The 26,345-nt window shown below is 48.7% G+C and overlaps 1 protein-coding gene across 1 annotated transcript; it reads left to right on the forward strand.

Moving 5' to 3' along the window:
- LOC121880184 (protein PFC0760c-like) lies at positions 1–26,118 on the forward strand. The gene is made up of 3 exons (XM_042387312.1): positions 1–126; positions 496–777; positions 25,729–26,118. Exons 1-3 carry the CDS (start codon positions 1–3, stop codon positions 26,116–26,118), a joined length of 798 nt encoding a protein of 265 aa, XP_042243246.1.
- The last annotated feature ends 227 nt before the right edge of the window (positions 26,119–26,345 follow it).

Consider the following 26,345-nt stretch of genomic DNA (forward strand, 5'->3'; position numbering starts at 1 on the left):
ATGATAACGAAGAATGATGGTGATGTAGACGACAACAACGACGAAGACGATGATAACGAAGACGATGATGATGATGTAGACGACAACAACGAGGGAGACGATGATAACGAAGACGATGATGATGATGTAATGACAACAACGACGAAGACGATGATAACGAAGACGATGATGATGATGTAGACGACAACAACGAGGGAGACGATTATAACGAAGACGATGATGATGATGTAGACGACAACAACGAGGAGACGATGATAACGAAGACGATGATGATGATGTAGACGACAACAACGAGGGAGACGATGATAACGAAGACGATGATGATGATGTAGACGACAACAACGAGGAGGACGATGATAACGAAGACGATGATGATGATGTAGACGACAACAACGAGGGAGACGATGATAACGAAGACGATGATGATGATGTGACGACAACAACGACGAAGACGATGATAACGAAGACGATGATGACGAAGACGACAACAACGAGGGAATTGATAACGAAGACGATGATGATGATGTAGACGACAACAACGACGAAGACGATGATAACGAAGACGATGATGATGAGGATGGCAACAACGACGAAGACGATGATAACGAAGACGATGATGATGATGTAGATGACAACAACGACGAAGACGATGATAACGAAGACGATGATGATGATGTAGACGACAACAACGACGAAGACGATGATAACGAAGACGATGATGACGATGTAGACGACAACAACGACGAAGACGATGATAACGAAGACGATGATGATGATGTAATGCCAACAACGACGAAGACGATGATAACGAAGACGATGATGATGGTGAGACGACAACAACGAGGAAGACGATGATGATGTAGATGATGCAAAGGTATAGAGGGAAGGAGGGCAAACAAGGAGCGAAGGGAGGAGAGGGAGGAGATAGGCAAATGGGAGGGAAGGGGAGGAAGGAGGGAGGGAGGGAAGACAAGGAAGGAAGGAAGGGAGAGGGAGGGGTGTGTGTGGAGGAGACTATGGAGCCCCAGCAGATGAGAGAGCGACCTTAACCTGAGATGATGGTCCAACTTTCATCCTCTCTTGCCCTTAAACCTTTAGAGCTCTAATGTTCTCCACCCCCAACACTTCTATGCCTCTCACGGGGAGGGAGGAGGGGGTGGAGGTTGATTTGATCGTTTCATCGCCATTATATAAAACTCTATGGTTTTTACTGGCACTTTGACCACCTTCACCGTCACCAGGAACGATGACACACCTGACGATGAAGTGTGTGTGTGTGTGTGTGTGTGTGTGTGTGTGTGTGTGTGTGTGTGTGTGTGTGGTGTGTGTGTGTGTGTGTGTGTGTGTGTAAATATAGATGGAGATAGGAAATGATATGCTCCTGACAACACGAGGGGTGTGGTGCGGTGGAGGTCTTCACTAAGAGAGTGAGAAAATGTGTCAATAAGGCGCCAAGTAACGTGATGGTGTGGTACAGGTGACCAGGTGATGGTGTACACAGGTGACGAGGTGAGTGTGACACAGGACACGGTTGTGGACACAGAAACGGTGTGATGGTGTGACACAGGAAGCATTTTGAATGATGATGTGACACAGGACACGGTGCACGGAAATGATGGTGTATATATGAAACGGTGTGACAGGGTGATTGACACGTGAGAGGTGTGAAGGTGTGACACAGGAAACGGTGTGATGGTGACACAGGAAACGGTATGACTGAATGATGATGTGACATAGACACGGTGTGACACAGGAGACGGTGTGATGGTGTGACACAGGAAACGGTGTGATGGTGTGACAGGAAACGTATGACGGAATGATGATGTGACACAGGACACGGTGTGACACAGGAAATGTGATGGTGTAACACAGAAGACGTGTGACGGGTGTTGTTCTTTGTGTTTTCTCTCTCTCTCTGTAATCGCCTATTTACTGTAATCGGACTTCCCAATTTAAATAAATAAATAAATGCGTAAATATATCAATACTATACGCATAAGTGCAGACATCATTAAAGGTACTCTCGTTCACTATAATAAATCTATTTACTGGAGGTGAGTAAGAGTGTAGGTGTGAGAGGTGGGATGGAGAGGTAGGTGTGTGTGTGAGAGGGAGGAGGGTGTGTGGGAGGTGGGTAGGAGAGGTAGGTGTGTGTGTGGAGAGGTGGGAGGGGAGGTGGGTGTGAGAGGTGAGTGAGAGGTAGGTGTGTGTGTGAGGAGGTGGGAGGAGAGGTAGGGGAGAGGAGAGGGAGGAGAGGTGTGTGTGTGAGAGGCGGTGAGGAGAGGTAGGTGTGTGTGTGAGAGGTGGAGGAGAGGTAGGTGTGTGTGTTGAGAGGTGAGTGAGAGGTAGTGTGTGTGTGTGGGAGGGGTGGGAGGTGAGGTGGGTGTGAGAGGTAGGTGTGTGTGTGTGAGAGGTGGGAGTGAGAGGTGTGTGTGTGGAGAGGGAGGAGGGTGGGTGTGGAGAGGTGGAGGAGAGGTGGGTGTGTGTGAGAGGTGGAGGAGAGGTAGGTGTGTGAGAGGTGGAGGAGAGGTAGTGTGTGTGAGAGGTTGGAGGAGAGGTAGGGTGTGTGTGGAGAGGTGGGTGAGGAGGTAGGGTGTGTGTGTGGGAGAGGTGGGAGGAGAGGTAGGTGTGTGTGTGAGAGGTGGAGTGAGAGGTAGGTGTGTGTGTGGAGAGGGAGTGAGGAGGTAGGTGTGTGTGTGGAGAGGTGGAGTGAGAGGTAGGTGTGTGTGAGAGGTTGAGTGGAGAGGTAGGTGTGTGTGTGTGAGGTGGGAGAGGTGGGTGTGAGAGGTGGAGGAGAGGTAGGTGTGTGTGTGGAGGTGGAGTGAGAGAGGTAGGTGTGTGGGAGAGGTTGAGGAGAGGTGGGTGTGTGTGTGAGAGGTGGGAGGAGAGGTGGGTGTGTGTGAGAGGTGGAGGAGGTAGGTGTGTGTGTGAGAGGTGGAGTGAGAGGTGTGTGTGTGGGAGAGGGAGGAGAGGTAGGTGTGTGTGAGAGGTGGGAGGAGAGGTAGGTGTGTGTGAGAGGTGGGAGGAGAGGTAGTGTGTGTGGAGAGGTGGAGTGAGAGGTAGGAGAGGGTGGGGAGAGGTAGGTGTGTGTGGGTGGAGTGGAGGGAGGGTGTGTGTAGAGGTGGGAGTGGAGAGGTAGGTGTGTGTGGAGAGGTGGGAGTGGGAGAGGTGTGTGGGGAGAGGTGGGAGGGAAGAGGTAGGGTGAGGTGGGAGGAGGGAGGGGGTGGAGAGAGGTGGGAGGAGATAGGTGTGTGTGAGGTGGAGTGGAGAGGTAGGTGTGTGTGTGAGGTTGAGGAGGGGTGGGTGAGAGTGGAGGAGAGGTAGGTGTGTGTGTGAGAGGTGGAGGAGAGGTAGGTGTGTGTGTGAGAGGTGGAGTGAGGTGTGTGTGTGAGAGGTGGGAGTGAGAGGTAGGTGTGTGTGAGAGGTGGAGTGAGAGGTAGGTGTGTGTGTGAGAGGTGGGAGTGGAGAGGTAGGTGTGTGTGGTGTGAGAGATAGGTGTGTAGAGGGTGGAGGGGAGAGGGTGTGTGTGTGAGAGGGTGGTGGAGAGGTAGGTGTGTGTGAGAGGTGGAGTGAGAGGTAGGTGTGTGTGTGTGAGAGGTGGAGAGGAGGTAGGTGTGTGTGTGGGAGAGGTGGGAGGAGAGGTGGGTGTGTGTGGGAGAGGTGGGAGGAGAGTAGGTGTGTGTGTGGGAGAGGGGGAGTGGAGAGGTAGGTGTGTGTGAGAGAGGAGAGGTAGGTGTGTGTGTGTGTGGGAGAGGTGTGGGAGGAGAGGTAGGTGTGTGAGAGGTGGAGGAGAGGTAGGTGTGTGTGTGAGAGGTGGAGGGAGGTAGGTGTGTGAGAGGTGGAGGAGAGGTAGGTGTGGGTGTGTGTGAGGAGGTGGGAGGAGAGGTAGGTGTGTGTGAGATGGAGGAGAGGTGGGGTAGAGGTGGAGTGGGAGAGGTAGGTGTGTGTGTGTGTGTGAGAGGGAGGGGAGGGGTAGGTGTGTGTGTGAGAGGTGGAGGAGAGGTAGGGCGTGTGTGAGGTGGAGTGAGTGAGAGGAGGCGGAGGAGAGTGAGGTGTGTGTGGAGAGGAGTGTGGGAGGTGTGAGAGGAGGAGAGGAGAGGTAGGGCGTGTGTGAGGTGGAGTGAGTGAGAGGAGGCGAGTGTGAGAGGAGAGGTAGGCGTGTGAGAATGAGGCAGGCGTGTGTGAGAGTCGGAGTGATAGGGAGGTAGGTGTCTATAGGAGGCAGAGCAGAGTGAGAGGTAGGCGTGTGTGAGAGGTAGAGTTAGGGAGAGAGGTAGGCGTCTTGAGAGGTAAAGTAGAGGAGAGGTAGGCGTCTGTGAGAGGTAGAGTGAGAGGTAGGCGTGTGAGGTGACGTGAGAGTGAGAGGTAGGCTAGAGGTAGAGTGAGAGGCAGACGCGTGTGAGTTGGAGTGAGAGGCAGACGCGTGAGAGATAGGTGTGAGAGTAAGAGGCAGGCGCGTGTGGGTAGAGTGAGCGAGAGGAAGGCGTGTGTGAGGTAGAGGTAGAGGAGAGGAGGGAGGGCATGTGTGATCAGCTATTACACGCACACGACGCCTGGCCACCCATTGTAATACTGCTTTTAGCAACTCACAACACCTCCTTACAACACTAATTAAAACGGACTGCCAGCTACACTTTCACCGCCCAGGTGTGTTGTTATGGCGAGACACCAAATTATATACACCCAAAGAGTCATAGCAAGTAGTAGGCTTACGGTGACTCGGTTAGTTTACAGTGAGGCAGTTTACTATAAGAGGTAAATTATTTTGTACCGAGTGGAATGCTAATCCGTATTGTTTCCCTGAATTTTAAATTACTCAACAACACGAGAAAATAAAGTTAAATTACTAAGGTATGTAATTAGAAACTTTCAAATTACAGGGGAGGGAGACGTTTCGTGATACACGAGTAGAGACAGTGTGTGAGTCTACTGCTCCAACCCACACTTCTCTCTGCATTTTGTATTGGTCCTGACGGTATCGCAACAGGTCAGTGTTCACGCTCTAGCTCTACAGTCAGAACTAAAGATCATCTACAGTATAAGTAACCGACAAGAAACCGGTAATATTTTCATCATGGAAAACAAATAAATTATGTTAAAAAATTCTGAGAGATGGATTAACAAAGGGTAAAGGTTACTGAGTGAAGGTAAATGGTAGCTGGCATTAGTCCGCCGCACGACAGGTAATAAATACTACTACTGAAAAAAACACCGCCCCGCTGTATAAGCATATCACCTCACTACGACACAGTATAAGGCAAGAGATAATTATAAAGACAACATTTGGATCCTTTCAATTAACACAAAGTTGCCAAAGAACACATTAGGTAATTTATGGTACACTCAGGTATGTGGTGAGAATGTGCAGTACCGATTCTCAAAATTCGTATATTAATATTTTTCCCATAACTATGCTGGTTAAGCCGCTGTAACGGAAGAGTCTTGGTACAACGGCAACGTTATTTGGCTGCCATCTTACTAAACTAGGCCAGTAAGATACTTCCTCACACTCATAGCTAAGACTATCACCAGACCTCCTTCATGACAGAAGTAAATTAAGAGGTCAGAGCGTGTTATGTTACCAGTGTGTAATCTTACAAGACTCGAACGTATGGCCCTCTCCGCTTTGAGGCAAGACACATAATAGATACACCTAGACGGAGAGACATGGATGGGTGGCGTTGATGGACACTGGTTTGGTAGTTAAGATAATAAATATAGTCAAGGTCGTTACCTTGAAAACTGATTTTATCCATCGATTAATGGAAATACACATGTCAACTGGCTAAACGTAACCCACATGATCTTTCCTCCAACGGCACAACACACACACACACACACACACACACACACACACACACCTCCATAACAACAGAAGCAACTAAAAGGTCCTTAACCATAGCAAATGAAATTCATCTTCCTAAAACAACAGATGCACATCAACCACAACAAGACTCTCCCTCACTCACCACCCACACCTACCCCTGGCAGCACACACACGATCTCCCCAATAAGAGATTCCTCCACCCTACCAAGAGACACACTCTTCCTCACTCTACCAAGAGACACACCTTCCTCCTCACTCTACCAAAAACATGCACTCTCCCCACCAAGACACACCTCCTCACACCAAGAGACACACCTCCCTCACTCTACCAAGAGACACACCCCCCACTCTAACAAAAGAGGCACACCCTTCCCCCTCCCCACTCTACCAAGAGACACACCTCCTCACTCTACCAAGAGGAGGCACCTTCTCCCCACTTACCAAAACATGCACCTCTCCCTCTCTACCAAGAGACACACCTCCTTCCTCACTCTACCAAGAGACACACCCTCCCTTCCTCACTCTACCAAGAGGCACACCTTCCCCTCCCTCACTCTACCAAAAACATGCACCCTCCCCCTCTACCAAGAGACACACCTCCTTCCCTCACTCTACCAAGAGGCACACCTTCCTCCTCACTCTACCAAAACATGCACCTCCTCCCCACTCTACCAAGAGACACACCTCCCCCTCCTCACTCTACCAAGAGACACACCTCCTCCCCTCACTCTACCAAGAGACACACCCCCCCACCTCTAACAAGAGACACACCTCCCTCCCCCCACTCTACCAAGAGACACACCTCCTCCCCACTCTCTACAAAGAGACAAACCTCCTTCCCAACTCTAACAAGAGACCCACCTCCCTTCCCCACTCTACCAAGAGACACACCTCCTCCCTCACTTTACAAAGAGACACACCCCCTCCCCCACTTACCAAGAGACACACCTTCCCTCCTCACTCTACAAGAGACAAACCTCCCTCCCCCACCTTAAGAGACCCACTCTCTCCCTCACCTCTACCAACAGACACACCTCCTCCCTCCTCACTTACCAAGAGACACACCTCCCTCCCTCACTCTACCAACAGACACCTCCCCCTCCTCACTCTACCAAGAGACACACCTCCCTCACTCTACCAAGAGACACACCCCCTCCCCACTCTAACAAGAGACACCTCCCTCCCCACTCTACCAAGACACTCTCCTCACTCTGCCAAAGAGACAAACCTCCCTTCCCCAACTCTAACAAGATCTACCTCCCCTTCCCCTCACTCTACCAGAGACACACCCCTCCCCTCACTTTACAAAGAGACACACCCCCCTCCCCCCACTTCTACCAAGAGACACACCTTCCCCCTCACTCACAAAGAGCTAACCTCCCTCCCCCACTCTACAAGAGACCCACCTCCCTTCCCTCACTCTACCAACAGACACACCTCCTCCCTCACTCTACCAAGAGACACACCTCCCTCCTCACTCTACCAACAGAGAGACACCTCCCTCCCTCACTCTACCAGAGACATTCCTCCCTCTCTACTAAAACATGCACCTCCCACCTCCTCCGCCCTCATCCAAGAAGCAGTGGCGGGATGTGCCCACCTCCAGATGTAAACAAGATCACGAGATAGCCTGGCGCGCGTCCAACAAAGGAGCCCTACCATGAAAAAATGTTCCGAGGAGGATGGGGAGGGGGAGATGGATGGATGAAGAGGTGGAATGAAAAGCAAGGAGAGAGAGGGGAGGGAGGTAGATAATGGAAAACAAGAGAAGTGTGGGGGAGGGGAGAGAAAGGACGGTGGGAAGGAACAAGGGGGGGGAAGAGGGAAAGGAGGAAGTGGGTAGGGAGCGAGGGTTGAGGAGGAAGCAACAGAGGGGAGAGGAATAGAGAATGGGTGGGAAAGAGGAAGTAGCAACAGGAAGAGGTGCAGGGGGGTTAAAGGAAGGGAAGCAAGAGTAGTCGGTGGAGAAGGACGAAGAGAAGTGAAGGAGAACCCAATATGAGAGTGAAGGAGAAACAGGTGAAGGAAAAGGAGTATCAGATGTGAGGTTAGGGGCAAGAAAGGAGAGAGGGAGGATATCCCTACACACACACACAAATCTTCATTAGTATACTGATTGCAAGAGGTGGAGCATTACTCACCACTCTTTAAAAGGATCTATATTATGCATCGCGATAGAGAGTTAGGGTAAAACCGGGGGAGGGGGTGGTGTCTCACGACCTGATGAATGTTCCGCTGCAAACACCAATGAACAATTCCTAAGTAGTAAAAAAAATACCTTGTAAAGTGTCATGAAGAGACTAGGTTTACTTATCACAACCTGTCTACTCTCATCAGTGACGGAATGAGGAAGTGTTTCCTTTATCAAATGTATATTATTACAATGTTATCTATGCAGCAACGTAAAGGTGGCATTATACACAGGTATATATACAGAACCAATATTGAGCCTTTCCGTTTAGGTGTTGAAATTAGCGTACTCTCTGAGTGACTGACTGGCCACCTTAATCACCCACACCCACACTTAGTGACGGCATACATGTTATAGCCAAGTCCCACCCACCCCCCACCAATACAGCCCGGGTTATCGCAACACTCGTGACAAGACCTCAGCTTAAGATAGGTTCTCCGGGCGTTGAGGTCACCCACCCACCACGGAAAAAGAGTAGCGTGCGGCCTTTGAAACTGGGGCGAGAATTTACGAAGAAAAATGTAGGTCTGGAGGACACGATCCGAGATACCACAATGAAAATCCTTTCTCCATTCAAGATATACATTTACTTTACAGACCTTCTCGTATACAAAACATAACAAAAAAATGCCGAACCGTATATCATATCAAAAACACATTAGAAATTTTAACACAAACACAACGGTATAAACATATACTGTACATAAACACAGCGGTATAAACACATATACTGTACATAAAACACAAGCGGTATAAACACATATACATAAACAATAGACAAAGCTCATCTGTATACATAATATTAATAAACAACATATCAAAGTACATACAAACAGTACATTACGATCATCTGAGTACATGTACACAATGACACTGAGTACATACAAACAATACATTAATATGATAAGTGTTTGTAAACTGTACACATATATAGTCATTTGCTGAACACGCACATACCATTGTACACCTACCAACACTGGAACAAGGTCACCACTACCTAGATATACGGTCACCAGACGAGCACCCACCAAACCATCACAATAGCTTCACCACCATCACCAAGTCACCAATACGCAATACAAACACAGTGTAGTATATATACATACTGTCCTGGTTGTACACCGGTGTGGTCATACCATTCAGTCCGCTCATTAACATAATTCTAACTGTTTTGTCTCTACAGCAGAGGTGGTGAAGGGGATGAAAACCCGACGGTGTTAATATACAAACTGGCAACTCATGTAGCAGACGGACAGGAAACCATATTGTAATTTGTAGGTGATGGTGTTTTGAGATTACTCGTTTTGATCCCTTACTGCGTGTTTGCACTAGAGACTATTGTTGACTGTTCCTGCTGGGCGGAAAGCGGACCACTGACATTAGTTACATCACACAGGACAATATCCCATGGTGATGGTCTCCGCATCAAAGGAAACGAAAGAGAAAGTAAATACTGTATTGGGGTTACACAGGTCGGATTCTGAAAAGGTTCGTAATATAAAATGTTCTTCGTAAGCAAAAGTACAGTAACGTACCAAACAGGCTGACGTTAGCTTAGCAGGACAAATATAACGAACAAAAATAATATTAGTGAGTCTGTATCATTCTATATATGTTCACTTAGTAGCTGTATGAAGATAACATTAAGGTAAACATTCTCCTCAAGATTCTCACCATAATTGTATTTGGTACAAAGTGAAGGTAATTAAGGGTGACTCGATGTAATTCTTATATTATTTGAGGATTTTATTACCCTGTAGATTTATATTATTTCGATGGATTTATATTACCTTTGAGGATTTCATGAAGTCAATGATCAAACAATATTAAAACCTTATATTCTGAGCTGCTGTTCCATCACATTTAGACCAATTATAAGACGGAAGGCAGTACAAAATAGCATGATATGTCTTCAACACAATAAAAAACAATTTGTCCTTTTTTTGTCATTCTACATAGGTCAAAGGTCATTAAAATCACTAATTTATGGTGTATGTCTGTTTATTTTCTACTGTAATACAACTTACTATGTCTGGATTGGTACAAAGGTTCCTAGCAGAAGCCACAATAACAATCCTGAGTTTCTATTATTATTATTAGTAATATAAGTATTATTTTTAGTATTATTATTATGTATTTTAGTCATCGGATCACCTGAAGAATCTACCCCAGCTAATTTTACCTAAGATTAACTACCCTAACGCTAGCCTTAAGTAACCTAACCTAACGTTAACCTAACAGCTACCAAACAGGGAGGTACTACCGCCTGGGAAGATATTGGAAGCATAATGTATTGTCTAATGGTAGACCTGCTGCCATATGGCATCACGAAAAGACCAAGTCTAAGTTGCTGATCCGACTTTCTGCCTCCGTTACAAACAATTGTACGGGGGTCTCAATTGTTTCTCTTACTATTGACAACACAACATACATATATTGTTTTTCATTTTTTTTTCTTTGTGGTTCTTTATTACCATTATTAGTTTATTATTTTATTTGCAATTTTATTTTATTAAAATTTCATTTACTCTGAATTATTATTATTATTATTATTATTATTATTATTATTATTATTATTATTGTTACTATTATTATTATTATTATTATTATTATATTTTCGCCCACCAGGCCCCAATGTGTCAGTGACCTGTGCCGGGGGGCTAATTGTAAAAAAAAAGGAAAAAGTCATAAGACAGCAAGGAGTAGACATGTTAATACTGACGGAGGTTACAGGAGTAAGTTTTATTTCTCAGCCAAATACCTGCAGTACGTACAGTGTGTGTGTAAGAGACATACATAGATCTCTTAAACAGTAGTAGAAAACTCAAGATCCGGGGATTAAAATCAACCCATAAACAAGACTTTTTATCAGGTCAATAGAAAACGTTGTCCAGGTAATAATGTTGTTGAGGTTACTTACAAACATCAGTAGTCAAGAGCACCTGACTGCCCAATAATGAAACAACTATGCTTTTAGTTGAAAAACACATTAGCAACAAACACTTGGAATAAATTTACTTGAGTGTTCATGATCTTGTTGGTGGTTTTAAAAGAGGTGGAAATTGTAAAATACTAATGGAAGACGAGAGAGATGAACGATGATGTACACCTTCACCCTTGACCACAGGTGTGAATTATACTGTATAAAGGTTAAGAGGAAAATGCGAGGAAGGAAGAGAGATGAAGATAAGCAAAAATTACTAGGAAGAGAAAAGAAATAAACAAAACAAAATATGAAAAGGAAGGAAGATGTACAGGGAGTAAGGGACGTGAGAAGTATTGGGGGTACACCAGGTCACGCCTCCTCCACACAACCAGGGAAGATCTCGTGCTCCCTCAACATCAGTGTCCAGGCCTCTATGGTTCACACTAACAGGTCCGGATAATCCCCGGTAAATATACTGATACCCAGTCCCAGTGGGAGGGTTATGAATCTCTTTACCCTGTGCCACTAATGTATACAAGACTCCGTGACACCACACCTCCCAGCGGTACAAGCAAGGGAGTTCAGCTTGAAACGATAGTGACCGTTCAGACTCCGGGAGAGATGAGGTGCCGGGTTGAGTCAGCGTGACCCACAACACGCCCCTCCATCTCTTGTCATGCAGAACTATAGTTACCCTCTCAACCTTAGTAACATCGTGGCCCAGATATATATGTTATCATGTGAAAAAATTACAACCTTGTGTGTGTGTGTGTGTGTGTGTGTGTGTGTGTGCGCGCCTGCGTGTGACATCCGTACCGGATGAAGGAATTTTCAACATAAGACGATTCCAGACAGGAACAAAGGTGTCGACAGCTCCATCACTGAACTTCACTATGCAGACGACCACACTCGTCCACACTGATCGCGACCTGAACACCAACGCAGAAGGTATGCACACGTCGGCAGATGATGTAGACTCAGATTCTTTTTCAGCCTGCCCCTGGTTCAGTCACACCTCCACCATCCATCCAGCAACGGTACTACCCTCTTTAATAATACCTACTTCCAGCAGCTCCCCACCTGTCCACCACTGCGGACATCGATGAAGAAATTCAACATCGGAGCAGATAGCGTCTCAAGCCTTTAGCAGACTCCGCACCCGTGTCTTCAGCTGGAGGGCTGAAATTATCTACAAAGCTGCACGTATATCGAGCAGTGGTCCTCACCTGCTGTATGGCAGCGAGCCATGGGTCATATACAGGAGGCACCTCAAGACTTAAAACTCAACAACGTAGTCTACGTTTCTATCCTGCTGATTTAAACAGGAAAAGAACAAATGCCAGTATTCTTGCTGGCAGCACCAGCTGTAGGAGCATCAGGCTACCATTATCCGAACAACTACGTTGGGCGGCATGTTACCCGCATGGATACAGTAGACTACCAAGCAGCTACTTTACAGTCATCTAATGAGTAGTAAAGCGTAGGGCTGAGACAACGGAAAAGGTATAGGACAGTCTTAAGACAAACCTGAAAAAGTCCCAATCCCTCATCTTGAGACGATCACTCCACCGCTTGGAGGAGCACCACACAAAGGTGTCAATACTTTGAGTTAGCCGACTGCATAGCGAGGCGAAAGCGCCAGCGCCGAAGACGCGCCACCCCACTCGCGACCCTCCAAACGTGCTGGATGATCGTCATATTCGATTCCAAGTGACAGCACCACCCCTCCCTCACACCTACACAGCACCTCTGCCCTCCTCACCTGCACAGCACCCACACCTACACAGCACCACACCCCTCACTCCTCACACCTACACAGCGCCACACCCTCACCTACATATGCAGCACCACCCCCACCTGCAGCTAAAGGCACCACATCACCAACACCTGCACCCACCACTCATCTCCACAGCACCGCACCCCACCCTCACCACCATTACACCTAGCGCCACCCTCACCTGCATCTGCACAGCACCACACCCCTCACCTGCATCTGCATACGGCAACACCCCCGTTTGCACCTGCACGGCACCACGCCCTCACCTGCAATCACGCACACAGTCCACCTGCACAGCTGACCACACCCTCACCTACATCTGACTGCACCTCACCTGCAGCTACAGCGCCACACCCATTCACCTACAGACCACACCCACACCTTCAGCATCACGCCCACAGTCCACGCCTGCACACAGCACCACACCCTCACCTGCATCTGCCGGCACACACCTCACCTGCAATGCGCCACGCATGCCCAGCACCTGCAGCACCACGTCATCGTCTCATGACACACTGCCCATTCACTACACAGCACCACACCCCATTCACCTGCTGACACCACACCCTCACCTGCAACTACACAGCACCACAACCGCTAGATTAAAGTTAGAGATATAATACCTTGGCAGTATGTTCCTCAAACAGATGTAAAACAAAACTAAATGTAAGTGTGTGTATACATACCAGCCACACTAAAGGCTACAATCTCGGCAGCCAGCCAGAACAGCACAGGAGACAGTCCAAGCACACTGTGTGTGAAATGCTGCTGCCATCTCAATGGCAAAGATAGCCGACATATTAAGATTATCCCTTTGCGCCAGTAACTATGTCATTCTCATGCCCACCAGAACCAAATACCAATGTGCCCGAATACCTCCCCGTAAATGTAGACAAAGTGTGAGCCAGACATACCTGCACCTATCACACATTTGTGTCTAAGTTACTTGTATGAGACTAAAACAAATAATGTAAAATGAAATGCAGTATTAACATTCAGTGCCATAATATCCTGACAACGGGGTTAATTATGACCCTTTAACAAAACCCTATCTGTAATCCTTTTTGCTTCCAATTAAAATTGCAAACGGCTCCAACCCACCTACACAGCACCACACCCCTCACAACACCTACACAGCACCACACCCTCACCTACACAGCACCACTACACCTGCACAACACCACTCACACTACACAGCACTACACCTCACCAACACCTACACAGCGCCACTCCCTCACCTACACCTACACAGCACCACACACCCCTCACCTCCACACAGCACCACTGACTATCAGCGCCACACCAACACCCTGCATAACACCCCCATAGCACCACCCCCACCTACACAGCACCACACCCTCACCCAATCTACACAGCACCACACCCCTCGCCTACAACTATGCACCACACCTTCACCAACACCCACACAGCACCACACTCCCCATCTCCACAGCACCACACCCCATTCACACCTGCACAGCACCACCTCACCCACATCTACAGCACCACACCCCACCTACATTCACACAGCACCACACCCCATTCACACCTGCACAGCACCACACCCTCACCTACAACCACACCACACCTCACTCTACATCTACACAGCACCACAATCTCAACCACACCCACACAGCACCACACCCCACCCACATCCACACAGCACCACACCCCACCCACATCCACACACGCACCACACACCCCATCCACACCACACACAGCACCACACCCCTATTCACACCCACACAGCACCACACCCCTCACCCACATCTACACAGCACCACACCCCCATCCACTCTACACAGCACCACACCCCATTCACACCCACACAGCACCACACCCCACCTCACCACACAGCACCACACCCTCACCCACACCCACACAGCACCACACCCTCACCTACAACTACACAGCACCACACCCCCTCACACCCACAGCACTACAACCGCTAGATTGTTAAGATATAAGTACCTCTGGCAGTATGTTCCTCAAGCAGATGTAAACAAACTTAGTAGAAAGTGTGTGGCCATACATATGCACACACTTGAACACTACGTCTCGACTGTGTGAAGATAGGAACCTTTAGGACAGGTCCAAGCACACTGTGTGTGAAATGGCACAACACTTCATCTCTAATGGCAAGATAGCTGACATATTAAGATTGTCTCACTTTTTGCACTTAGTAACTATATCAATTTTGTACAGAACCAAATACGCAATGTGCTTGAATACCTCCACGTAAATGAATAACAAAGTGTGAGGCCAGACATACTGCCTCACACGCCTGTACTCACGCATTTGTGAATAAGTTACCCTTATGTATAGAACTAAAAATAATGTAAAATGAAATACTGTGTAACATTCAGTGCCATAATATCCTGACAACTGGGGTTAATGATTATGCACCTTTGTAAACCCTACTTGTATCCTTTGGCCATGCTCACAGGATGAGTGTGGGTGCACAATAAAGTAGCCATGCAAGCGGCAAATCAAAAATCAACCCTCACCTACACACCACCACATCCCCACCTACACAGCACCACACCCTCACCAACACCCACACGCACCACCCTCACCAACACCTACACAGCACCACACCCCACCAACACCCACACAGCACCACACCTCACCAACACAGCACCACACCCTCACCCACACCCCACACAACACCACATCCCCACCAACACAGCACCACACCCCACCAACACCCCACACAGCACCACACCCTCACAACACAGCACCACCCCCACCCACACCTACACAACACCACATCCCCACCCCATACAGCACCACACCCCTCACCTACACCCCACACAGCACCACACACCCCCACCCCACACAGCCCACACACCCACCCACACAGTAATCCACCTCACCCACACACACCACACACACACCCACACAGCACCACACCCCACCCACAGCACCACACCCCCACCCACACATCACCACACCCTTCACCCACACACCACCACACCCCACCCACACAGCACCACACCCCCACCCACACAGCACCACACCCCACCCCACACAGCACCACACACCCACCCACACACACCACCACACACCACACCCCCACCCACACACACACACCCCCACCACCAGACCCCCCACAGCAACACCCACCCCACCAGCACCACCCCACCACGACCACACACCCCACCCACAGCACCACATCCACCTACACAGCACCACACCCCACCCACACAGCACCACACCCCACCCACAGCACCACACACCCACCCACACAGCACCACACCCCAAGACCACACCACCCACACACACCACACCCCACCCACACAGCACCACACCCCACCCACACAGCACCACACCCCCACCCACACAGCACCACACCTCACCCCACAGCACCACACCCCACCCACACAGCACCACACCCCACCCCACACAGCACCACACTCACCACACAGCACCCACCCACGCACAGCACCACACTCACCACAGCACCACACCCTACCCACACAGCACCACACCCTCACCCACACAGCACCACCACAGCACCACACCCCACCACACAGCAACAATCACCACAGCACCAACCCGACCCCACACAGCAACACACCTCACCCCAGCACCACACCCCACCCACACCCACACTACCCCCCACCCACCCACACACCACACCCCACCCACACAGCACCACACCCCCACCGCACCACTACCCAGCACACACCACACCACACACCCACACACCACACCCCACCACACCCTATAAGCACCACACCCCACCCACAGCACCACACCCCACCCACACAGCACCACACCCTCACCCACACAGCACCACACCCCTCACCCACACAGCACCACACCCACCCACACAGCAACACACCCCCACCATACAGCACCACACCCCACCACACAGCACCACCCCACCACACAGCACCACACCACCCACAGCACCACACCCCACCCACACAGCACCACCCCACCACAGCACCACACACCACACAGCACCACACCCTCACCCACACAGCACCACACACCCACCCACACAGCACCACACCCCACCCACACAGCACCACACCCCACCCACACAGCACCACACCCCACCCACACAGCACACACCCCACCCACACAGCACCACACCCCACCCACACAGCACCACACCCCACCCACACAGCACCACACCTCACCCACACAGCACTACCCTACCCACACAGCACCACTCTCCACCTACACAGCACACACCCCACCACACAGCACCACACCCCACCATACAGCACCACACCTCGACCAGCACCACACACCACAGCTGCACCACCACACAGCCCACCTAACCCCACCCATCCACGCCACACAGCACCACACCCACACCACAGCACACACCTTGATCACAGCACCACAATCACACCACACCTCTACGACCACAGCACCACACCCACGACCACAGCACCACACTCCAACTGACCACAGCACACTCACACCACCCACGACCACAGCACCACACCCTGTTCACACCACGCCCACTTAACCACAGCACAACACTCACACCACATTCCGCGACCACAGCACCACTCACACCACTTCCTCGCCACAGCACCACCACCACACCACACCCACGCCACAGCACCACACTTGCACAGCACGACAATCAGCCCACAACCACGCACAGGATCACACCGACTAATCATCCACCCACTCGACACCACACGCCACAGCAACAAACTCACATCCACGACCCACAGACCACTGCCACAGAGCCACACTCCACCACACCCACGACCACGGCACCACACTCCACGACCAGCACCAAACCACACCACTCCACGAGCACAGCAGCACACCTCCACACCACACCCACGACCACAGCACCACAACACACCCACGAGCACAGAAACACACCCACCACCACACCCTTGTAACAGACACCACACCACACCCACACCACACACACCCACGACCACAGCACCACACCCACACCACACTTCATGCACCAGCACGACCTCACACCACACTCCATGACACGCACCACACCACACCACCCACGCCACAGCCAACACCACACCACCCACGACCACCACACCACGACCACAGCACCGACCACACCACATCCATGCCACAGCACCACACACCACACCCACGCTACAGCACACTCACAGCACACCTCGGACCACAGCACCACAGCAACCACACTCCAGACTACTGCACCACACTCACACCGCACCTAGATCAATGCACCAACCCAACCACACCAACGACCACAGCACCACACTCATCACACCATGACCACACCACACCCAAACCCCACCCATGCCACACAACACTTGACCGACACCACACCTACACTCCACGACCACAACACCACACCATCACACCTAGATCACAACACCACACTCATACCACACCCAATGACCACAGCACGACCAGACCACACCTGTAGACCATTACACCACAACCAGTACAGACCCACGGCCACAGCACCACCCACACCCACTCCTGACTCCAGCACCACACTCACACCACACTGATCAAGCACACCCACACCACACCCAATGATCACAGCACCACACTCACAACCACCCACGACCACAGCAACCACACCACACAACTCTCCCATGCCACTGCACCACACTCCAATTGTTACCCTCTGGACCACAGCACCACACCACCAAGGCCAACTACCTAACCACAACCCACGACCACAGCACCACACCCGACATGCCAACCACACCCACACCACACACACACCCAACACCATGCATCACAGCACATTACACCCACGACCACAGCACCCACCACACATCACACCCACGACCACAGCCCACCCACCACAGCACCACACCCACACCACACCCACACGACCACACAGCACCACACCCACGACCCCACAGCACCAAATCCAACACCACACCCACGAGCACAGCACCACCTCACACCACACCCACGACGACCACACCCAAACCACAGCCCACATCCACACCACACCCACGACCACACATCACCAACCACAACACACTCACGACCCAGCACCAGCTCAACCACACCCACGAGCAAGCAAACACCACAACCACGACAGCACCAAACCCACACCACACACGACACAGCACCCACCCACACACCCACGACCACAGCACCACACTCAATTTTAATCAACACCACACTCAACGACCACAGCACAACACTCACCACTCCACGACCACAGAGCCATACTCAAACCCACCATAGCACCACACTCCACACCATGCACCCACCACAACACATCCCACGGACCAGCACCACACCTGCCACCACACACCACAGCACCACACTCACAGCACCCACGCCACAGCACCACACCCACACCAACTCCACGGCATACGCACCATACACACAACACACTCCACAACCACATCCCACACCAACTCAACCCAAGACCACAGCACCACTCCACACGACCTCCACGACTCACAGCACCACACCACACCACACTGACCACAGCACCACACTCACACCACACTTGTAGCAAACAACACCACACTCCACCCTGACCACAGCACCACACCTACACCACACCCAATGACCACAGCGCCACACTGGACACCACACCCACGACCACAGCACAACACTCACACCAGCACGACCACTGCAGTCACCTTACCAATCTCACGACCACAGGAGCCACACCAAGACCACACCCCACCGACAGCAACACACCCACACAACACTCCACGACCACACCAGTTAACCACTGCCTGACGACCACAGAGCCAAAACCACCACCCAAGAGGCACCACACCTTCCACCCACTGCCAGACCAGCACCACAACCACACTTCCAAGCATCACAGCACCACACCCACACCACATTCCTCGACCACAGCACAACGCTCACAACACACCCCGACACAGCAACACAACCATGAGCACAGCACCCACACCCACCACAGCACAACACCCTGCACAGCACCACACCCACACCACAGCGACCACACTCCACGCCAGCAGCACCAGCCACTGCATCACACCCACACCCACTCCACGACCAGCACCAAACCACATCAACTCCACGCCACAGCCACACTCACACCACAGCACAACACCCACACCAGGCACCACGCCATGCCACAACCACACCACGACCACTGCACCTAACCAAGGCCACATCCACGATCACACCCCACACCACACTTCACGACCACAGCACCACACCACAACAGCACCACACTTCACGACCACAGCCCACAATCACACACCACACCCACGACCACAGCACCAAACCTTGACACCGCACTCAATGGCACAGCACAACAGTCAACACCACAACGACCACGGCCCAAACCCCACACCACACCCACGGGCACAGCACCCACAACCACACCACACCCACGACCACAGCACCACACCTGACCACTGGACAACCAACACCACACAGCACCCAGCACCAACCAACCCACGAGCCACAGCACCACACCACACCGGTTTGTGCACCATCCCACACCACACCGACAGACTAACCCACCACACCCGTTCACACCTCACCACAGCCAGACCCGCACCTCTCACACCACACTCCACCTACAGCACCACACCACTCCACACCCACGACCAGCAACACCACCCACACCACAATCTCACCCAGCACCACACCACACCGGCAGCACCACACCCACACCACACCCACGACCTGCAACCACACCCACACCACACCCACGCACAGCACCACACCCAGACCACACCCACGACCACAACACCACACACCACAGCCACACACACCAGCACCACACCCACTTTCACGGACCACACCCACCAATCACGTTGCACCACACCCACACCACAGCACCACACCCACCACCCCACGACCGCACCACAACACCGCACCCTGGACAGCACACTCACAACTCACAAACACACTCACGGACCACACCCACACACCCACGACCACAGCCCACACCACACCTCACCACACCACACCCACGACCACAAAGCACACCCACGACCACAGCCCACACCCACACCACACCCACGACCACAGCACCACACCCCTACACCACACCCACGACCACAGCACCACACCCCACGACCACAGCACCACACTCACACCACACTCAACGACCAGAGAGCACCACACCAGACCCACGACCACGGCACCACACCTCGACCACAGCACAACCAACACCAATCTATGAAGAGAGAGCCACACACCCGCGACCACTCTCCACGACCACACACCACACACAGCACCACACTCCACACCACACCCACGACCACAGCACCACAATCACACCACACCCACCATGACCACAGCACCACACTCGACGACCACAGCACCCACTAGACCACAGCTATGACCATGCCAATCTGACCACACCACACCCACGCCACGCACACAGCACCACATCCACGACCACAGCACCACACCCAAACCACAGCACCACACCACACCACACCCACGACCACACCATTCCACACCACACTCCACGACCACAGCACTACCAGCAAGTAATCAGTACTCGTACTCTTGCTTTCTAATGTGTTTTTCAGATGCCCTTCCCCAGATGGCTAGGGTGAATGGCAGGAGTTCCATCAAAGGTTTCATTTCACCATGAAGACCTGCAGAGCAATTAAACAGAAGCTTCTTGTTATGTAGGTTACCATTTTTCACCAAAGAATTATACATCAGGACAACTTCAGATGTGGGCTTTGTAATTATGCTTGCCTAGATCAGTAGATCCTTGTTTAAGATGGTTGTAACGTATTGTACATTAATTTCTTCACTATAAAAAATCAAATATGTTTTCAAATGTGGAAATTATATGTGCAATGTTTTACAGTATCTAATTTAGTAGAATGGAATATAAGAAAGATTGCATATAGTAGTAATATATAAGAACATAAGTGTGAAATGTAGGGACATATTATTATAGATCCCGATAAAGAAATGAGATATTGTAACATATATTTGTACCAAAAAGTTGCAGAGAAAAACAAAATATTTAAATTATGCCAAACCATCACTGATTTAATAAAATATATCTTGAGATTGTTTTTCAACAAAAATATATAGTGAAATTATTTTCATGACAATATTAGAGAAAAATTAAAAGTTAATGGAAATTACAACTACAAGTAGCCAAGTAAGATTTTTTAATGATCTTAATGTCTTATTGTTCACATATATGTGAAATGAGGATCTTTACTCTTGTAAAAATTTTCAAGAGAGATTTATGTAAAGAAAAGAAAAAGGATGAAAGTTCTTCATATTGTGTTGAAAAACACAGCTAAAGTAAGGTATAAATATGTGAGTGTAAACACAGCTATAGTGCATAACTAGGTATTAAACACAGCTAAGTAAGGCATACTAGGTATGTTAAACACAGCTATAGTAAGGCATAACTAGGTATTATACAAGTAAGGTATAATCTAGGTATTAAACAAAGTGGGTATGTATTAGGTAGTAACACAGCTATAGTAAGCATGTAACTAGGTATTAAACACAGCTAAAGTAAGGCATAATAGGTATTAAACACAGCTGTGTTGCGTATAATTTGGGTAGTAATGTGTTGATTTATATTTATTTTACTGTTCAACCAATGAGGAATAATTTACATAAGGGTATGTATTATACATCGTTTTGGAATGTTTCACTTACCGGGCATGTTCTTGAACTGATGCTTGTAGTGCACTCTTTTGTTTGAATATATTGTACCTACTAGCTTTTATACGTAAGTTCCGCAAACTTTCTAATGCAGCACTGTACCTGAAGATTTTCAATAATACAATCTGTGTGGTCTTGGTGACTTGATTTTTACTATCTATGGAATTTCATGATGTTAGAATCTGGAGTATGTCTTTATCCATATGTTTAATGCTGATGTATTTTATATATAAGTTTGCTCTATAGTGTTGTTATTTTTGTTCATTGTTATGTAATTATGTGAGTGCATGTTCTACTATGTTTATGTGCATGAAATTGCTATTTGTGCATTTTGTTATTTTAGTGAATGTCATTAACATTTTTCATGCATATGTGTGTGTAAAGGAAAATTGTAGTGACTATAAGATAATATATAACATTTGCTGTTTGTATTTTTGATGAATCATAATGACAATATAGATGCATTAAAACATATATCTATATTTTCTTTTCCAAATAATTTTAATGTGTTGGAAACTTCCATATGAACAACGAAGAACAAATATATATATATATATATATATATATATATATATATATATATATATATATATATATATATATATATATATATATATATATATATATATATATATACTAGCCTAATCGTCGCTAGGCCACGCAGTAGACGTTGTTCTCGAGAGGCTCCAGCCATTGTCTCTTGCTCTCACCGTTCAGTCCTCAAAACAACTTCTTCCATCAATAGTTCATTAACGGTGTATGTGTCTCCACCATGTTTTTCACCACAACGGCATACAGCAAAGTATATTTTTAGCATTAAACTGTTATAATTTTATTGTCTAATCATCACTACATATAACACCACCACCAATCATCACTATATAACATCAATATCCATCATCACCATATATAACACCATCCATCATCACCACATATAACACCATACATGACTACCACATATAACACCACACCCATCATCACTACATATAACAACATCCATCATCTATATAACACCTATAACACCATCCATCGTCACTACATATACACCATCCATCATCGCTCACAACACCATACATCATCACTACATATAACACCAACCATCACTTGCCATAAAAACATCCATCATCACCCATATAACACCTATAACACCATCCATCGTCACTACATATAACACCATATCCATCACATACAGTCCTTGACCACTGAAGGGTCGTGACGTACCTGCGCTCCTCTCGGAGCAGCCAGGTCAACTGTTGTTGGCCCGTACCAACCCCCCTCCCTGAACCTCCTCCCACTGGAATATCAACAGTTCTCGCCAGAAGTTACAATTTCATTTAGGAAAGGAACGGAACCAGTGTTAAACAGAGGTGAACAGTGGTAACAGTGCTTGTCAGTGAGAACAACTCAACAGTAACAGTTCGTACCCAAGTTAACCTTCATCAGTGAGATCCCAGGTACTCCAGTGATAACGGCCCGTGAGAATCCAACAACAACCAGCGATGTGTTAATCCGTCTACGATAGGAAGGCCTAAGACCACACCTCACCTATAACACCATCTGTGAGGGAATTACTACACCACATGTCCTCATAACACCATAGAGGGAATTAATAAATTACTGTCAAGTCCCTCATAACACCATCTGTGAGGGAATTACTACACCACGTGAGGTCCTCTCATAACACCATCTGAGGGAACTATTACACCACGTGAGTTCCTCCTAACACCATCTGGGAGGAGTTATTACACCACGAGTTTGCTGTTCAACACCCATATTAATCTGTATGTTCACTGTATGTTCTTTACCTTTCAAATTTGTTGTGGACTGCATGAGCCAAAATCAAGATGCAAGAACATTTGGAGAAGAATTCTCACTCGAGCGGCGTTTCAGGGCTCTTGTCTCTACCAACCCTTTTTATGCACTTTTACACGGTTGACTCTTGCACCCCCAATGCCTATGTTTGTCATGTATGCCGACGATGTAACATCAGATCGTCACCTGTCTTGTGAAGGTGTCCATAGCAAGGATGGCGCGATTCACTACTCGGGCAATAGAGGGATCTTGAGTATGAAAATAAATGCAACCTCATTCTAAATCCAGGTTGCTTAGTTAGCCAACAAACTCTGTATTATGTAAACAAGTGTGCCGTCCTCTGTTTAACTCATTAAACTTTTTACCAACCTTTCCCCACGACTATATTGTTGTGACTTCTCCATCCTCATGTCTGGCTTTTCCTTGTGTTTCCAGCATGCCTTCCATCCTTTCCCCACCTTAACCTAAAAAACTCTAATGAAGGCTTTTGTTAACCACCAATGTATGTGTATAAGTCATTTATGTCCAATGTATATTTTCAGCCTTTTGTTAGAGAATTTTTTCAATAAACCGTTAATAATAATATATATATAACACCATCCATCATTACTACATATACACCATCCATCGTCATTTATTATAACAGTTCATCCATCATCACTACATAACACCATCCATCATCATTACAGGTTATAGCACCACCTTCAATTACCATCATCACTACTACCACCATCAGCACTAATACCACTCACACTACTACCATCATCATTACCACCACCATCATACCAATTACTATCAACCAGTCTTTATCACCACCACCATCACCACAAACATGCCGCCATCACCACCTACCATCACTACCACTGTCACTCGCTACCACCGTCACTTCATCACTACATATAACACCATCCATCATCACCTTCACATAAACACCACCCATCGTCACTACATATAACAACATCCATCATAACTACATATAAATATCAACATCCATCATTACATAAACACCATCCATCACTACATATAACACCATCCATCATCACTACAGATCGGCAAAGTAGTTTCGAGATTCTCAAAGTGACACACACAATAATACGTCATTGTAGACTTGATCTTCTAAAAGGTTATTATCAAATGGAGTTGACTGGAGACAGCCAAAACCCCCCCCTCTGCTTACATTACTCCCTTTGGATTAGTATCAATATAAAGTTGTCTTCGAATGGTTACTACTACTCTACTCTCAGCGTGCCACACTCCCCCACCATTCAAGACCTTCTGGCACCCATGCATACTCTTAGTATGACCCTATAACACCAGAAAGTTACAGGAACATCCAATCTGAAATTTCCATTAATCTTGTTCGGTCTATTGCGGTGCTTATGGTTCCCCACCATCAACCCGCCAAGTCCACTTTTGGAGTGCCACCGTGGTATTTAGTATTACGTTGCTGAGGCACAGACCAAAGGACGCCAATGTGGGAAGCCATCCTGTCCTTCCCCACACCACCACGAGAAAGCCCTCCTGCGCTTTTTTTAGGAATGGCTGGCTCTCTACTGACGATTCCAGTAATCTCCACATTACTGCCCCTCTACTTACTTGTCCAGCCCCAAACTTCATTTATGGACTCTGACTGTGATGCTTCAGCTGTCTCCAAACTACTGGCTGCTGTCGCCCCACCCCTGTTCTCAGAACTCCAGAGACCACTCCCAACCTTTCATTCTTCAAGCAGACGGTGGGGAGGAGTTGGTGCTGAAGCAGTCCTGCTTCAAGAGGACCCTTGCAACAGTGGAGTGCTACACCAAAAGTTCACTGTTCTGCCACAAATTGAAGAAACACCAAAAGGGACTCCATCATTGAGAGGCCCTGCCCAGTCAAAGTGGCTCTCCACAAATTTGACTGCTATCTCCACCAACACCTCATCCCATCACTGCTGTTACACCGACACAACCCTCTCACCTTCACCCGTATGCAGAACTCCAACCAACGCATACTGAGATGGCCTCTGCAGATCCAGCGCTACCACTTGGATTCATGAGTATAAAAGGCGGACAAGATCATGATGTCCTCTCCAGGGACCCACCTGAAAGGTCTCACCACTTCTTCCTCGAGAAGTCCGTCAGATCCTTCTGTCCAGCTGACTTGGGTTCTTGGATCACACTCCGGATCAAAAGACTTATGCAAACAAAGAGACAGAGCAGCACATGCAATTGAACAAGACAGA

Source organism: Homarus americanus, unplaced genomic scaffold (assembly GCF_018991925.1).
Source record: "Homarus americanus isolate GMGI-L3 unplaced genomic scaffold, GMGI_Hamer_2.0 scaffold30108, whole genome shotgun sequence".
Taxonomy (NCBI): Eukaryota; Metazoa; Arthropoda; class Malacostraca; order Decapoda; family Nephropidae; genus Homarus; species Homarus americanus.

Coding starts and splice junctions, on each gene's coding strand:
- LOC121880184 (XM_042387312.1), top strand. CDS start 1: ATGATAACGAAGAATGATGGTGATGTAGACGACAACAACGACGAAGAC. Junction 127..495: donor ACGAAGACGATGATGATGAT/GTAATGACAACA, acceptor GACAACAACGAG/GGAATTGATAACGAAGACGA. Junction 778..25,728: donor ACGAAGACGATGATGATGAT/GTAATGCCAACA, acceptor TTACTTGTCCAG/CCCCAAACTTCATTTATGGA.